Source organism: Symphalangus syndactylus, chromosome 20 (assembly GCF_028878055.3).
Source record: "Symphalangus syndactylus isolate Jambi chromosome 20, NHGRI_mSymSyn1-v2.1_pri, whole genome shotgun sequence".
Classification (NCBI taxonomy): domain Eukaryota; kingdom Metazoa; phylum Chordata; class Mammalia; order Primates; family Hylobatidae; genus Symphalangus; species Symphalangus syndactylus.
Window position 1 is genome coordinate 62850395 of NC_072442.2, and position 17121 is coordinate 62867515.

General features: G+C 49.4%; 4 protein-coding genes and 1 non-coding gene across 8 annotated transcripts in view; all 5 read left to right on the plus strand.

The window, feature by feature from the left end:
- Positions 1–990, plus strand: part of NLRP1 (NLR family pyrin domain containing 1) — a 98069-nt gene extending 97079 nt beyond the window's left edge. For all 4 annotated transcript variants that reach the window (XM_055256974.2, XM_055256976.2, XM_055256975.2 and 1 more), the window contains one exon: positions 9–990. In XM_055256974.2, coding sequence (XP_055112949.2) covers positions 9–328 — 320 coding nt within the window. In that variant the 3' untranslated portion in view covers positions 329–990. The remainder of the gene's footprint in view (positions 1–8) is intronic.
- On the plus strand, positions 805–866 carry LOC129470824 (U7 small nuclear RNA). Its single transcript, XR_008653346.1, has one exon. It is a non-coding gene; the product is annotated as a U7 small nuclear RNA (small nuclear RNA).
- Positions 991–1901: 911 nt separating the features above from the next.
- LOC129469841 (zinc finger CCHC domain-containing protein 9) lies at positions 1902–3336 on the plus strand. The gene is given in 3 exon segments (XM_055256978.2): positions 1902–2607; positions 2610–2719; positions 2721–3336. Coding segments are annotated over 3 exon segments (582 nt in total). The 5' UTR covers positions 1902–2480; the 3' UTR covers positions 3066–3336.
- An 11250-nt stretch (positions 3337–14586) lies between these two features.
- Positions 14587–15191, plus strand: LOC129470235 (uncharacterized). Its single transcript, XM_055257842.2, has one exon. It carries the CDS (start codon positions 14822–14824, stop codon positions 15179–15181), a length of 360 nt encoding a protein of 119 aa, XP_055113817.1. The 5' UTR covers positions 14587–14821; the 3' UTR covers positions 15182–15191.
- A 266-nt stretch (positions 15192–15457) lies between these two features.
- LOC129470234 (uncharacterized) lies at positions 15458–16354 on the plus strand. The gene is given in 2 exon segments (XM_055257841.1): positions 15458–15750; positions 15831–16354. Coding segments are annotated over 2 exon segments (447 nt in total). The 3' UTR covers positions 15985–16354.
- The last annotated feature ends 767 nt before the right edge of the window (positions 16355–17121 follow it).

The following is a 17121-nucleotide window of genomic DNA, read 5'->3' on the forward strand; positions in this document are numbered from 1 at the left end:
GTTGCCAGGCTTACCTTCACCTCTGGATGCCCCACGGTTGCTGCACTTCGTGGACCAGTATCGAGAGCAACTGATAGCCCGAGTGACATCGGTGGAGGTTGTCTTGGACAAACTGCATGGACAGGTGCTGAGCCAGGAGCAGTACGAGAGGGTGCTGGCTGAGGACACCAGGCCCAGCCAGATGCGGAAGCTGTTCAGCTTGAGCCAGTCCTGGGACCGGAGGTGCAAAGATGGACTCTACCAAGCCCTGAAGGAGACCCATCCTCACCTCATTATGGAACTCTGGGAGAAGGGCAGCAAAAAGGGACTCCTGCCACTCAGCAGCTGAAGTATGAACACCAGCCCTTGAGTCCTGGCTTTGCCTGACCCTTCTTTGGGTCTCAGTTTCTTTCTCTGCAAACAAGTTACCATCTGATTTGCCTTCCAGCACTAAAGTAATGGAACTTTGATGATGCCTTTGCTGGGCATTATGTGTCCATGCCAGGGATGCCACAGGGGGCCCCAGTCCAGGTGGCCTAACAGCATCTCAGGGAATGTCCATCTGGAGCTGGCAAGACCCTTGCAGACCTCATAGAGCCTCATCTGGTGGCCATAGCAGCCAAGCCTAGAGACCTCCGGATCCCATCCAGACACAAAGAGGAATAGGAGGGACACGGAACCGTTTGCCTCTGGCTGTGTCACAGGGTGAGCCCCAACATTGGGGTTCAGCATGGGAGGCCACGTGGATTCTTGGCTTTGTACAGGAAGATCTACAAGAGCAAGCCGACAGAGTAAAGTGGAAGGAAGTTTATTCAGAAAATAAAGGAGTATTACAGCTCTTTTAGAATTTGCCCAGCAGGCTTTCCAGTTTTTACCAGAAAACCCCTATAAATTAAAATTTTTTTACTTATATTTTTAAATTTAAGAATTAAAAAAATATAAAAATGAAAATAAAGGAATAAAAAGTTGCCTACTCCATAGGCACAGCAGCCCCGAGTGGCTGCTGGTTGGCTATTTTTATGGTTATTTCTTGATCATGTGCTAAACAAAGAGTGGATTATTCATGAGTTTTCCAGAGAAAGGGGTGGGAATTCCTGGAACTGAAGGTTCTTCCCCCTTTCAGACTACTTAGCGTAACTTCTAGATGCTGTCATGGCGTTCCTAAGCAGTCATGGCACTGGTGGGAATGTTTTTTAGTATGCTAATGTATTAAAATTAGCATATAATGAGCAGCAAGGACAACCAGAGGTCCCTTTCATCACCATCTTGATTTGGCAGGTTTTGGCTTCTTTACCACATTCTGTTTTATACGAGGAGTCTTTGTGACCTCTACCTTGTGAAACCAGTCCTGCCAACCCCTATCTTATCCCCACCTCAGACATTACATATTTGTCCTTAATCTTAAGAGGTTGTAGAAGGACAGAGATCTATCTTCTGTCACTGCTTCATGCTGAACAAGGGCCATCATCCCTATCTGCTCTGGAGGCATAGAAATCTCTTTGTACCTGATCAAATGACTTATAGGGACTCCATCTTTTCTGCAGTGGCACAGGCTGGAGCCTTGGACTAATTATTTTTCTCTGAAACTGTTGTAGCCTGGATGTCATAAACTTGAACCGTCCAAACACCTGATGAATATAACAAATATTTTTAAAATCAAATAGCACCTAGTGATAATTAATAAAATACTTAAGCCCAGTTTTAAAATGCATATAAGAAGAGATCAAAGCCAAGCGTGGTGGCTCATGCATGTAATCTTAACACTTTGGGAGGCCAAGGCAGGAGGATCACTTGAGCTCAGGCTTTTGAGACTAGCCCGGGCAACATAGTGAGACCTTGTCTCTTTAAAAAAATATGAAAGAAAAAAATAAGAGATCAGATGCCATTTGGAATCTAGGTGAATAGGCTGGAAAACTAGTCTTCTGTTGTCTGAAATACAAAGCCAAACAGATTTTTAATAAGAGATATTTTTATGAGAACAGAAGAAAAAAAGGTTAATGCTGGACACAATCTATCCAGGTATTAGACTCAAAAGTATCTTTAGTTATAAAGCAGGAAAGTGGTGGCAATCTGACATGCCTGTATCACAAGGTATAAGCTTTAGCTTGCAGGGCCTCAGGAGAAAGGTAGTAGTAATTTTATTGTATGCAAATCTCTAAGGTGGGGGTGACACAGGAGGTCCGCAGGACTGGCTTCACAAGATGCAGGTCACAAAGACTCCACTGATAAAGCAAGATGCGGTAAAGAAGCTGGCCAAAGCCCACCAAAGCCAAGATGGCAATGAAAGGGACTCCTGGTTGTCCTCACTGCTCATTATATGCTAATTTTCACCCTCCTGTAGGACCAGCTCCAGCAGTTGTGGGACCCAGTGCAAAATGAAAACACAGGGCCCCTCGTTCAAAAGTGATTAAGAATGTCAAGACGGTGACAACAGGACATTAAATCAAGCGCCAGGCCCTGCTGAGCTCAGGGCTCTGTGTGACCGCACAGGCCACACACCCATGAGACTCGCCTTGTCTTCCGGGTCCTTCATGCCCCACCCCCCCATCTCCTTTAGCACACGCAGACCTCTGCTCTCCACACAGCCCTTCCTCCAAGAGGACAGTCAACGGGAAGTAAGAAGATTTAAAACGGGGCAAAGAAAAATGCAATGACGTGTTTCCATCGTGGAAAACGTGGTCATGGAATTGCAGATTGCCCTGCTGCCCTTGAAAATCAAGATATGGGCACTAGAATATGTTAACAAGTGTGGGTCCACAGAGCACGAAATAACCAAGTGTAAGGCTAAAGCAGACCCACCTCTTGGCGAATTTCCTTTTGCAAAATGTTTTGTTTGTGCAGAAATGGGGCACCTGTCTAGATCTTGTCCTGATAATCCCAAAGGACTCTATGCTGATGGTGGTGGTTGCCAACTTTGTGGCTCTGTGAAACATTTAAAGAAAGATTGCCCTGAAAGTGAGAATTCACATCGAATGGTCACAGTTGGTCTGTGGGCAAAGGGAATGAGTGCAGACCATGAAGAAATTTTGGATGCACCAAAACCACAAAAACCCAAAACAAAAGTATCTAAAGGTGTTAATTTTTGATAACAACTAGTACTATCATTAGTTACCACCTCATTGTTACTTTCTAAACCAGGCCCACTTCACAAGTAAGAGTTGGGCTCCCTTGTAGCCAGGACTATACTGTAGATATCAGTATGATCTGGGTGTGGTCAAAAACAATTTTCAACAGAGAGAGAGAAAGAAAGAAAAAGAAAGAAAGAAAAGAAAGAAGAAAGAAAGAAAAAAGAGAAAAAGAGAGAAGAAAGAAAGGAAAGAGAGAGAGAAAGAAGCGAGGGAAAGAAGGAAGGACCGACGCGAGGAGGGGCTTCGCCAAAAAGCCCCACAACCCCCGCATGCCCCGCCCCCTTCTGCAGAGCTCCCCCTCCCTCATCCCAGCGAGTCCTCACGTTAGTTTCCGGAAGCCTAGGAAATGTATTCCTAAATCTGGAGTCGTCTCCATGGCAGCGAGCCCCGAAGTGGAGCCAGTCTTGGAGTAGGAGAAAGGCCAGACACAAACAAGTGTGTGGGGGTGGGGGAGACAGATGCATGTCCGCTTTGGATCCAGATTCTCTCTTTTTTTTTTTTTAGACAGAGGCTCGCTCTGTCGCCCAGGCTGGAGTGCAGTGGCACAATCTCAGCTCACTGCAACCTCCGCCTCCCGGGTTCAAACGATTCTCCTGCCTCAGCCTCCCGAGTAGCTGGGATGACAGGCGCCCACCACCACGCCCGGCTAAATTTTTGTATTTTTAGTAGAGACGGGGTTTCACCATGTTGGCCAGGCTGGTCTCGAACTCCTGGCATCAAGTGATCCGCCCGCCTCGGCCTCCTAAAGTGCTGGGATTACAAGTGTGAGCCACCGTGCCTGGCCTGGATCCGGATTCTAATAGCAACAGCTAGAATTCTGAGGGACAGGCAGTGAGCTGGGAATCAAATTCTTGGCTCTCTCACCCATTAGTTGTGTGATCTTGAAACAGGTTTTCAGATGTGTAAGAAGGGAATAGCAAAGCTTGCGTCAAACGGTTGTTTGATTAGGTGAGCTCATGAGTGGGAAGTTGTTCAGGGCGCGCTGGTACACAACACTAGGCAGACAGTAAATCTTAGCTTCTTTGAGCCTGAGGCTGTTGTAGGTGCCAGTGATAACAGAGGCCACAGAGTATCTACTCTCAAGCAATTTATATTCTAGTGGCAAGGAGATACGAAATATGCACCCATGTGTGTAATCCCAGCACTTTGGGAGGCGAAGGCCTGAAGATTTATTGAGACCAGGAGTTTGAGACCAGGAGTTCAAGACCAGCCTGGGCAACATAGCAAGACCCCGTCTCTAAAAAAAATAAATAAATAAATTTTCATTTTTTTTGGCCAGACACAGTGGGTCACGCCTGTAATCCCAGCACTTTGGGATGTCGAGGCGGACGGATCACCTGAGGTTAAGAGTTCAAGACCAGCCTGGCCAACATGGTGAAACTCCATCTCTACAAAAATACAAAAATTAGCTGGGCATGATGGCAGGTGCCTGTAATCCCAGCTACTCGGGAGGCTGAGGCAGCAGAATTGCTTGTACATGGGAGGCGCAGGCTGCAGTGAGCCGAGATCACGCCATTGCCCTCCAGCCTGGGCGACAGAGTGATCTTCTATCTCAAAAAAAAAAAAAAAAAAGTTTTTTTTAATTAGCCAGGCATCGTGGTACATGCCTGTATTCACAGATACTCTGGAGGCTGAGGCAGGAGGGTCCCTTGAGCCCAGGATCCAGTGAGCCATAATCATGCCACTGCACTCCAGCCCTGGAGACAGAGCAAGATCCTGTCTCTAAATAAAAATAATTGGCTGGGTGCTTGCCTATAATCCTAGCACTTTGGGAGGCTGAGGCCAATGAATTGCTTGAGTCCAGGAGTTTGAGACCAGCCTGGGCAACACAGTGAGACCCTGTCTCTATTTAAAAAAAAAAAAAAGAAGAAGAAGAAGAATAGAAGAAAGATCTTTTTGAATAGAGATAGATGGCAACTTCCTCAGAATGGACGTGACGGTTGAACAACACACGGAGATGATGGGAATGAGAAGTGCAGGGCAGCAGGGATCATTCTCAACAATGGTGGAAAATTGGAGTCTTCCAGGATCATCGTGTTCAGACTAATCCACCCTACATGAAGTTTTCTTTCTCTTTAAAGTGGGCCACTTGGAACAGGGAGATGTCCACATGACCCCTGTCAAAGAATGCATTCAAGAATCATGGATCTGGCTGGACAAGGTGACTCACGCCTGGAATCTCAACACTTTGGGAGGGTGAGGCGGATGGATCACCTGAAGTCAGGAGTTTGAGACCGGCCTGGCCAACATGGCAAAACCCCATCTCTACTAAAACTACAAACAAAATTAGTTGGGCATAGTGGCTCATGCAGTGAGCCAAGATCGCGCCATTGTACTCCAGTGTAGGCAACAAGAGTGAGACTCCATCTCAAAAAAACAAAAGAATCATGGAATGCTTCCACCAGGCACTCTGATGGATGGTGGGAGCCCTGGGCTGAGCTTAATGCCTTTCCTGAAGGAATCACTCTCCCAAGGAGTAGGATTTGCCAGGTGCTAGAACCCGATAGAGGCCGTGAGCAATACTTGTCTCAATGGTGGGATAACTACAGATTTAAACTTTGAGCCATGCACACACTCTGGTCCAGGCCCCAGTCCTGGAAGCAGGGGAAGGAAGAGGGTCCTCTGGAACTTGTGATTACCTGTGTTGTGTAAGGTTGTATGATTGTGGGGACCCCACTGAGTGCTACTCACAGGTTAGCCCCAGGCAGGTAAGAATGAGAAGGAGGAGAACAGGAGAAGAAGAGGAATGGCTAGACAGGAGCATGACTGCTGGAGAGAACTTGAAGGGAAGGCTAGCAGTAGCATGGACGCTGTGCTATTTGGTCAGCAGTCCTGCTGTATTCTTGGTTTCCTAGCAACTGCTGTTAAGCAGGTGGTTGCTAGGCAATGTGGGGCGATCCAGGCGGTTAGGTAAGGACCTTTGTCTGCATGGGCACGAATCAGACCATCACAGAGTATTGTTAATCCTGAAAATGGCCACTGGGTCCATTACTTAGATTTTTTTGGCCTTTGTTGCACAGAAACTAATATAACCATGGTGCACAAGTTCTGGTCAAATGAGAAAGAAGTCAGCCCATGAGCTCATTATCCAAACAATACAAAAATTCTGTCTTTCCTCTTTCCATTCAGTCTTTCTCTGCAGGAACACATTTTTATCTTGTTATCATCCTAGTACATGGGGTTTTAAATCTTGTTTTCTTGACTTTGATTTAGATCATCACAAGCATCCCTCAAGCTACTTAAGAGTTTTCAGGATAATCTCCCCCTGATGACTGCATGACTCCTTGCAGTAGATATATCATTTAATTAACTATTCTCCTCTTGTTCTGACATGGAGTTTGCTTCCAATTTTTTGCCACGATAAGCAGTAATGCAATACACGTCTTTCCGCAGAGAGCTTTTCTATATTCTTTAGATTACTGTCTTGAAGTCAATACTAAGGGATAGGATGATTGTATCAAAGAACATCAATAGTCTCATGACTTTCTATATTTTGCAATAGCTTCCCTCATGCTGGGTGCAGTAGCTCAAGCCTGTAATTCTCACACTTTAAGAGGCCAAGAAGGAGGATCACTTGAGGCCAGGAGTTCAAGGCCAGCCTAGGCAACATAGCAAGACTCTGTCTCTACAAAACAAATTTATTTTATTTTTTATTTTTCTTTTTTTTTTTTTTGAGATGGAGTCTCGCTCTGTCGCCCAGGCTGGAGTGCAGTGGCGCGATCTGGGCTTACTGCAAGCTCCACCTCCCGGGTTCACACCATTCTCCTGCCTCAGCCTCTCTGAGTAGCTGGGACTACAGGCGCCCGCCACCACGCCCGGCTTATTTTTTGTATTTTTTTTAGTAGAGACGGGGTTTCACCGTGGTCTCAATCTCCTGACCTCGTGATCCGCCCACCTCGGCCTCCCAAAGTGCTGGGATTACAAGCGTGAGCCACCGCGCCCGGCCTTTATTTTTCTTTTGAGACAGGGTCTTGCTCGGTCACCCAGGCTGGAGTGCAGTGGCACAATCTCAGCTCACTGCAACCTCTGCCTCCTAGGTTCAAATGATTCTCCTGCCTCAGCCATCTCAGTAGCTGGGATTACAGGTGCACACCACCATACCCAGCTAATTTTTTTTTTTTTTTTTTCTGAGACCGAGGCTCACTCTGTCCCCCAGGCTGGAGTGCAATGGCATGATGTCAGCTCACCGCAACCTCCGCCTCCATAGTTCAAGCAATTATCCTGCCTCAGCCTCCTGAGTAGCTAGGATTACAGGCGTGCACCACCACGCCAGCTAATTTTTGTATTTTTAGTAGACATATGGTTTCACCATGTCAGCCAGGCTGGTCTCGAACTCCTGACCTTGTGATCTGCCCACCTCAGCCTCCTGAAGTGCTGGGATTACAGGTGTGAGCCACTGTGCCCAGCCGCTGGCTAATGTTTTTCTTTTTTGAGACGGAGTCTCGCTTTGTCGCCCAGGCTGGGGTGCAGTGGTGCAGTCTCGGCTCACTACAACCCCCGCATCCCGGGTTCAAGCGATTCTCCTGCCTCAGCCTCCTGACTTTCCAGTAGCTAGGACTACAGGCACGTGCCACCATGCCTGGCTCATTTTTTGTAGCTTTAATAGAGACGGAGTTTCACCATGTTAGCCAGGATGGTCTCAATCTCCTGACCTCGTGATCCACCCGCCTTGGCCTCCCAGTGGGATTACAGGTGTGAGCCACAATGCCCAGCCAATTTTTGTATTTTTAGTAGAGACAGGGTTTCACCACGTTGCCCAGGCTCGTCAGGAACTCCCGGACTCAAGCAATCTGCCCGCCTTGGCCTCCCAAAGTGTTGGGGTTACAGGCGTGAGCCACCATGCCCGGCTGAATTTCTTGATTCTTTAATGGCTGGTTTTTGTTTTCTTTTGATTTTAGAAGGCCTTAATTTGAAGACCTTTAATTTAATTTAATTTAATTTAATGTATTTGAAGACAGTTTGAGGGAGAACAAAATGTCCTCACGGTTATTTTGTCATTATTTTAGTTGAATATATCTATAATATAGTGTATGATTATAACCATTTTTAAGTGTAAGCACATTCACCTTGATATGCAACGATCACCACTGTCTATCTCCAGAACTTTTTCATCTTCCTTAATTGAAATTCTGTACCCATTAAATAATAATTCCCCATTCCTGCCTCCTTTTAGCCCCTGGGAACCACTATTCTATTTTCTGTCTCTTTAAATTTGACCACTCTAGAAACCTTATATAAGTGGAATCATACAATCATTGTCTTTTTTGTGCTTGCTTCTTTCACTTATCACAAAGTGTTCAAGGTTCATCCGTGGTATTGCATGTGTCAGAGTTGTTTTTTTTTTTTTTCAGATGGAGTTTCACTCTTGTTGCCCAGGCTGGAGTGCAGTGGCGCAGTCTCAGCTTACTGCAACCTCCACCACCCGGGTTCACGCCATTCTCCTGCCTCAGCCTCCCAAGTAGCTGGGATTGCAGGTGACCACCATCATGCCCAGCTAATTTTTTTTTTTTTTTTTTTTTTGCATTTTTAGTACAGACGGGGTTTCATCATGTTGGCCAGGCTGGTCTCGAACTCCTGACCTCAGGTGATCCTCCCGTCTCGGCTTCCCAAAGTGTTGGGATTACAGGCGTGAGCCACCGCACCTAGCCAGAATTTCCTTCCTTTTAAGGTTGGAAAACATCCCATTGTATGTCTATGCCGCATTTTGGTTATCTATTCATCTGTTGATGGACACGTGTGTTGCTTCCACCTTTCGGCTATTGTGAATAATGCTGCCATGAACATAGGTGTACAGATACCTCTCTGAAACCTTGTGTTCAACTCTTTTGGGTATATACCCAGCAGAGGAATTGCTGGATTATCCTCACAGTTCTTAACCATTTAGTGTGGGTCAGCTTCTGGGTGGATACAGTAATGGAAGGAGAAGAATGATGTTGCTGAATTGGCTGTTTAATGATTTTTTTTTTTTTTTTTTTTGAGACAGAGTTTTGTTCTTGTTGCCCAGACTGGAGTGCAATGGTGCCATCTCAGCTCACTGCAACCTCCACCTCTTAAGTTCCAGCAATTCTCCTGCCTCAGCCTCTCTGGTAGCTGGGATTGCAGGCGCCCACTCCCATGCCCAGCTAATTTTGTATTTTTAGTAGAGACGGGGTTTCACCATGTTGGTCAGGCTGGTCTCAAACTCCCGACCTCAGGCGATCCACCCTCATCCACCTCCCAAAGTGCTGGGATTACAGACGTGAGCCACCGCACCTGGCCCTGTTTGATGATTCTTGTTCTATAGGAGTGGCACAAAGAGAAGAGGACAGAACAAAAGTAACCAAATCTATTCTGTCTGAGGAAGATCATATGTAGAGAGCAGAGGTCTGTGTGTGTGAAAGAAAACGGGGAAGAGGATGTAAATGTCCAGAGTGGTGAGTTCTGCTAGGCCCTGGAATGAAGCTGAGATGCTGGAAGCGCTAAGTTCTCTCTAGTGGGAGAAAAACCACCGTGGAAAGCTAATCATTTGATGTAGAACCTCACCAATGACCAGGAAGAAGCAATCAGTGCCCAGCTAGGCTAAACTGGGCCTGTGGTAGGGTGTGAGTAGGGCCAGCTTCCTGGAAGTGCAACCTGTGCAATGGCAGTAGGCCCCATGCTTGGGGTTTAACGCGTGGCAGTCACTGCCTTGAAACTCTTAATAATTGTATCTTTGAATTTGTGCTTTGTAAGTGAAGTTTGATGGGACCTGGAGGGTGCATAAGGGCAGGAAGGGAGGGTAGCGAGGCTTGGAGCCACAGCTCATGTGAAATCCCACCTGCCAGGTGCCACCTCACAGCCCCCAGACAGGTTCTTAGCTTCCCGCTGTCTGCCCCGTGGAGCCCCAGGCTTTACTCAACCTCCCCTTCTCTGCCTTGCTCAGCAACCACTGCTACCCCTAACCCCAGCAGGGGACTGAGTGGAGCACGGGGATGATCAGCGTTGGATATGAGCTCCCAGAAGCCTCTCAGGGTGGGGCAGGCAGCTGACCCTGCATTGGGCTAGAAGTGCCACAGCACCTTCAGCAGGTGACCAGGCTTATCCAGTCACATCCTGGTGTAGAGGTTGCACTACACTTGCAGGTTTCCCATCAACTGTGGGTTTGGGCAGAGGACCTGTGGAGAGGGGAGATTCCTGGCTTGACTTCCCTTCTCGCAGCCAGGGCACGCACATACATTAAAAGTTGGCAGGAGAGGAATTCAGCAGCCAGTTTCAAAGCAGCCATGGTTTCCAGGATAACAAACAGCTCTAGCCCAGGCAGCAGAGATTCCTGGAAGGTCCTTCTCTTCCACCCACCGACTGACACATACACCCCACCACCACCGCCACCACCGCCACCACCAAAGCCTGTCTCTTCAGCTGGGCATGAACACTTGGAGCTAAAAGTGGCCTTTGTGAATTTTTCCTCTTGCTCTGTGTACACATTCTAAAGTGAACAAGTCTGTTTTGCTGCATGGTGAGGCCCAGGATGCGACCTGGGAAAGGCTAACAGGACACAGTCTTTGCTGGTGAGCAAGCCTGGGGTGGGTAGCTGAGGGGGTGGGGATTGGGAGGTATACCTCTTACCCTTGGGTCAGAGAGATGTGGGTTAGAACCCCAGCAGTCAGTGATCTATGCTATGCGATGCGATGTGATGCGATGCGATGCGATGCACTATGCGATGCTATGCGCGATGCGATGCGATGTGATGCTATGCACGATGCGATGCGATGTGATGCTATGCACTATGCAATGCTATGCGCGATGCGATGCGATGCTATGCGCGATGCGATGCGATGCGATGCTATGCACTATGCAATGCTATGAGCGATGTGATGCGATGCGATGCTATGCGCGATGCGATGCGATGCGATGCTATGCGTGATGCGATGCGATGCTATGCGATGCGATGCGAGGCGATGCGATGCTATGCGCTATGCAATGCTATGCGCGATGCGATGCGATGCGATGCGATGCTATGCGCTATGCAATGCTATGCGCGATGCGATGCGATGCTATGCGCGATGCGATGCGATGCGATGTGATGCGATGCAATGCTAAATTTTTTTGAGACAGAGTCTCAAGTCTATCACCCAGGCTGGAGTGCAGTGGTGTGATCTCTGCTCACTGCAACCTCCACCTCCTGGGTTCAAGCGATTCTCGTGCCTCAGCCTCCCAAGTAGCTGGGATTACAGGCATGCACCACCATGCCCAGCTAATTTTTGTTTTCTTAGTAGAGAGGGGGTTTTGCCACATTGGCCAAACTGGTCTCGAACTCCTGACCTCAGGTGATCCACCCACCTCAGCCTCCCAAAGTGCTGGGATTACAGAGGTAAGCCACCACACCTGGCCCCCAGCAGTCAGTATTAGTGGCAGATTTTAGATTCCTTCACCTCTCAGCCTCAGTTTCCTCATTGGAACATTGGAGAAAATACTGGTGCCTAATTTAGGGGGTCATGAAAATTAAGTGAGACCATCTCTGCAGAAATGTTGAGCACAGTTCCCAGCACACAGTCGGTGGCCAGTGATTGGCTGCTGCTGCTGCTGTTATCATCCATGTGTATCCTAGGATTCCTCATAGAGGGGGTCACCAACATGGTCAACTGGCCATTGTCCAGATCCAGGCTTTGGCCTGGCAGACTCAAATCCCTGATTCCTATTGACTCAGACAGTGTATCTTCCTTCCAGGGGCAAATACCCCTAAGTGGATGAAGGAAACCTATCAAAGTATAGCCCAGGAGAAAAGATCCCCCTAGAAGAGGCCTCTCTCACCTCTGAGAGGGGTATGTACTCTGGGCAGGTCCCAGAAACAGGAGCTAAAGGCAGCCTTTGTCCATTCAGGGTTTTTTTGGCGGATTCTGGCTCCAGGCCCTGGACTCATGAGGTTTTACCTGGAACACTCTGGTGCCGAGCAGAGTGTGAAGTTGTAGCTTGGGATCTTCCCGTATCTGTCCTGTCAGGGATGTCTAGTGGTCCTGAAGTCCCTGGCCTGGGACGAAGTTAGCTCTTGTTGCTGGGCACAGGCATAGCTTGCAGCAGGGTGAGGCCATGGAGTCAGCCAAGCTCTCTCAATTCCTGACACATGGAGCCCCAGGGGTCACCTGGGCTGGGACCAGCATTGTTTTGTGATATATTCATTTCTGTACAGGTAGACCAGGTAAAAACTAACAAGGTGTCCTAGAAACACCTGGGCCTCTGCTGTCTGAGCTCCGGATTTAGCCTCACATCTTCTCAATATGCAAAGGACCGTGCAGTTACTAAAGCATTTTTAACACCTGCACTCCTTACTGACACCCAGCTCCTCCCCAGTAAGCCTTTGCATGGTTCTGCCCGAGACCCTCTTGGTTACTGAGACTTCCCCACTACCTACTCCCACTTAAACCGCATAGGTAGGTTTGGGTGACTTTCTCAATGCCACAACCTTACATAAAGCTCTTCCATCCCACTCTACACACCCTTCCATTCCACCTTGAAAACCCTCTCATTGCACCCTACGCACCCTTTCATTCTAGCCTCACACCCTTCCAATCATCCATCACACAATTGCATTTCACCCTTCACACCCTTCTATTCCACCTTGAAAACCCTCCCATTGCACCCTACACACCCTTTCATTCTAGCCTCACACCCTTCCATTCATCCATCACACAATTCCATTTCACCCTTCCCACCCTTCCATTCCATTATTCATTCACACCATTTCATTCCATTCTTCATGCCATTTCATTACAACCTTCATATTCTTCCACTCCACCTTACACACCTTATCTTCCACCCTTGACACTCTTCCAGTCCACTACGTGTCCTTCCATTTCTCTCTTCACATCTTCCATTTCACCCTAAGCAAGCTCCCATTTCACCCTTCACACCCTTCAATTCCACCCTTCACTCCCCTCCATGACATCCTTCAAGCTCTTCCATTCCACCCTTAACATCCTCTCATTCCACTTTTCACACTCTGGTCCTTCCATTCTGCCTTTTGCAACCTTCCATTCCATTCTTCACATTCTTTCACTCCACCTAAACCATCCTTCCATTCTACCCTCCACACCTTTCAATTTCACCCTTCATATATTTCCATCTGGCTGGGTGCAGTGGCTCATGCCAGTAATCCCAGCACTTTGGGAGGCCAAGGCAGGTGGATCACTTGAGGTCAGGAAGTTCGAGACCAGCCTGGCCAATGTGATGAAACCCTGTCTCTACTACAAATACAAAAAATTAGCCGGGCATGATGGTGTGCGCCTGTAATCCCAGCTATCAGAGGCTGAGGCAGGAGAATCGCTTGAACCCGGGAGGCGGAGGTTGCAGTGAGCCGAGATCGCTCCACTGCAATCCAGTCTGGACAACAGAGCAAGACTCCGTCTCAAAAATAAAGAAAAAAAAAGGAACTGCACGATTTTACATTCTCAACATCACGGATGAGGGTTCCATCTTCTCCTCATCCAGCCAACTGGAAGCCCTTTTAGCTGAGGTGGTTAAGCTGTGAGAACCAGAGTTTGCTGCTGCCATTATTCACTGCATCATTCATTCAGCAAAAACCTGAGTACCTACCACTACCTAGTAGGCTCTGGCCATGCAAAAAGTCCCTGGCAACACTGTAGGATAGAGAGGGACAGCACCCTGGTTACCGTGTTTCAGCGCCTTGGTCTTGGTTCACCCCTGGCCTTTCACTTGCAGGAGGCAGGGAGTTCTCTGATGGCAGTTTGAGTTGGATTTGCTGCAACTAGCAAAGCCGGCCAGTGGACCCCTCCAATCTACTGGGACTCAAATAAATCCAAGTGACTGTTCTCCCTCCATTCCAGGAGGGAACACCAGCCAGCCTTGGAACCTCAGGTACAACAGAGACTCCAGGAGATGCTAGGGCCCAGCAGCCTGTGGCAGTACCAATGAAGCCAGAGAGGGCTTGGTGGATGCCAAGGAGGCCTGAGTAGACCCCAGGTGGGTCTGAGAAATGGACTTAGGTGAGGCAGATCTTTGAAGGATTTGTTCTTAATCATATGCGAGATGCTCAAAAGGCTGGAGTCCTGCTTTTATGGGTGAAGAGCAAGAAGAGAAAACAGGTTGTACACATACAGATGCAGAGGGAGAGACAGAAAAAAAAAGGAAGAAGGCAGAGCAATGCACCAATTCTTTAGCTGTATTATCTCTGGACCTTGGGATTGTGGGAGGCTTTATTTTACTACTGATTTTGCCTATACTGTTTTCTCAATTTCTAGTTTTCTACAAAGATGATGTGTTAGCTTTTTCACGTATTAAGATAAAAATTTAAAACAGACCACACAATAAATATTTATTTTAAAAGGAGAAATATGCCCTGGGGAAGCTCCCCAGGCAGCTGAGAGCCTGGCTGGTTGCATTTCGGCTTCTTAGGTGCCAAGCCTGCTCGTGCCCCGGGGTCCCAGCCAGCGGCTCGCGCTTTCTCCCGCTTGCGCCGCCAGTCTGGTTGCCATGGAGACAAACCTTGCTGCGCAAAGACTGCCGAGCCGCAAGCCGGGGAGCTGGAACCCGGCGAGCCAGCCTCTGCAACAGGCTGGGGGCGGAAGGAGGAGCCAGGCGAAGCGGCGCCTCAGCTGAGAGGCTCGGCGGACCCTGCAGAGGCCCCCTGCCCCTCTGGCTCCGCCCCCACCCGGGTCGCTAGAAATACAGCCGCAGCCCAGACCACCGCCCACTGCGCTCCGACCCAGACCCAGCTGACTCATCTACCCGCGATCCTGCCCATGGCTGACGGACTCTTTCAGCGCAGACCCTGGGGTCCCGAGCAGTTTCGCCCGGACCCCGAGTCCGAAGGCCTGTTTGACAAGCCTCCCCCGGAAGACCCTCCCGCTGCCCGCGGGTCCAGGTCCGCGTCGGCCGCGGGCAAGAAGGCTGGTCGGCGCGCGGGCGGGAGGGCGCAGGGGGGCCGCGCCTGGCAGCCCCCGAAGGCCGCATCGCGCCCCCCGCCCAAGGAGGAGGCGCCTCCACTGGACGAGGGCTGCTATCTCGACCATTTTCCGCACCTCTCCATCTTCATCTACGCAGCCATCGCCTTCTCCATCACCTCCTGCATCTTTACCTATATCCATTTACAGCTTGCCTGAGTGGCCAGCGCGGGACGGGGTGGGCGCAGGACCGAGCGGGGAGGGAAAGGGAAAACAGGGCTCGGCATTTTGTGTTTTGGAACAGCGCTGCACCCCCTTCATGTAGCTTTCGACGCTTGTTTCTTTCCGTCTTTGTTGTCACTATCTTTGTCTATCAGTAGGAAAGTACAAAGTAGCTGCCGGCAATGAAATAAGGGTGCTGTTTGCACCTGCAGGTTAGGGGTGGGGGCGTTTAGAATTCCGGGGTGTGATTGAGCCCCGTTTATAATTAGGAGAATGTCCCTGGACCCCTACCACTCTGTGACGTGGGGGCACGCGCAGGGAGCCCATCATTTTGTGTTTGGGGAGCTCAGAGTGCGCCCAATCTTGGAATCTTTAAGGGATGAGCCAGACCCAGACCCGCGGCCTTCTAGAGAGGGTCCGGCGGGGAGGGTCGGCGCCCTGGCCCGGGGTGGGCCGGAGCCCTGTGATGCTGCATCGCCCCCAGGAGGAGCTAGCTGTGCCCCGGAGTTGGCGCGGCCGAGAGAGGACAAGAGCGCGCAGCGGGCGTAGCTGGAGGGCGGGACTCGGTAAGTGGCGTTCGTCGGAGTGTCGTGCTGCGCCCCCAGGGGCCCTGGCTGACCACGACTGTGCGTTTTTCCTGCCTTAGACTTTGTTGTCGCTGCCTGGAGGAGTCGAGACTCGTACCCGGAGGAGCTGTCTCACCAGGAGACCACGCCCTGGAAGTGTCCGGGACTCGCGGGACCTGTGGCTGCAGACCCCACCGGGACACAGGCCCAGAGCTGGCGCACTCCTCAGGATGAGACTCTGGGGGCCCTAGCCGGGGTCCACGGGAGGGCTGTCCTTGGGGACTCTAGGATGGCTTCGTTCTGGCCCGGTGCCCTTCTGGAGCTGTGGGACCCAAGACAAAAGGGGCTGAGGGATTTCTCATTGACAAGAGTTCGTGCGAGAAAACCACCTGACCCCTAGGGGTTTGTCATCTTAGACTCAAAAGGCTTAATACCAGAAACCACCTTGGCAAGATAATTTACCCACCGGCCATCTCTGTTTACTCATGAATGTTAAATGTCAAAACGCAGCGCTCTAACTCTGCATATTCTTTACTTGCAAATGTCTGTAATCTGTAATTGTGATGCCTCTGATGGAATAAATTATCTTTTTCAGTCTCGTCTATATTCAGTTCTCCATTAATTTCCAGCTCTTCCTAACTTCTTCTGCCAAACTTCCTAGTCTGCTCCACAGCATCCCCACTGCCCCTCCAAAACAGACTTAATCCTGTGGCCCAGCATTCCAAAATATGGCCTCTCCCTCCACTAAATAGCTACAAGGCCCTTCAATGGCATCTTTCTCTACGTCAGGTCTTCACAACATGCCAGTATCCGAGTCTACCATCCCTTATGGCAGGTCAGCCACTATCCCATTGTGGCATTGCCTACTGCCCCTCAGTATTTAGTTTCCACTTGCCTCCATTATGAAGACCAAGTACAGCCCCCAGCTAAGCTCTGGAATTTGCCCCCTGGGTCTTAACAAACGCCCTGTTTTCCAGTATCAGGGCCTTGCCATTTCTCAGTTCTGACTTCCTATAATCCCATATCACTCTGTGCCTTGATATCTTGCCCCCGGACACTTGTTTCAGTGCCACAGATATGACATCCACTGTTCCCCAATGTCAGCCTGTGCTTTACAATCACGCTTTACTACAACAATTCCCCCACAGCAATCGGTGGCACTATTTCCCAAAATTACCTCTCCAGGCCGGGCGCAGTGGCTCACGCCTGTAATCCCAGCACTTTGGGAGACCGAGGTGGGTGGAACACGAGGTCAGGAGATTGAGACCATCCTGGCTAACACAGTGAAACCCCGTCTCTACTAAAAATACAAAAAAAAAATTAGCCGGGCATGGTGGCGGGCGCCTGTAGTCCCAGCTACTCAGGAGGCTG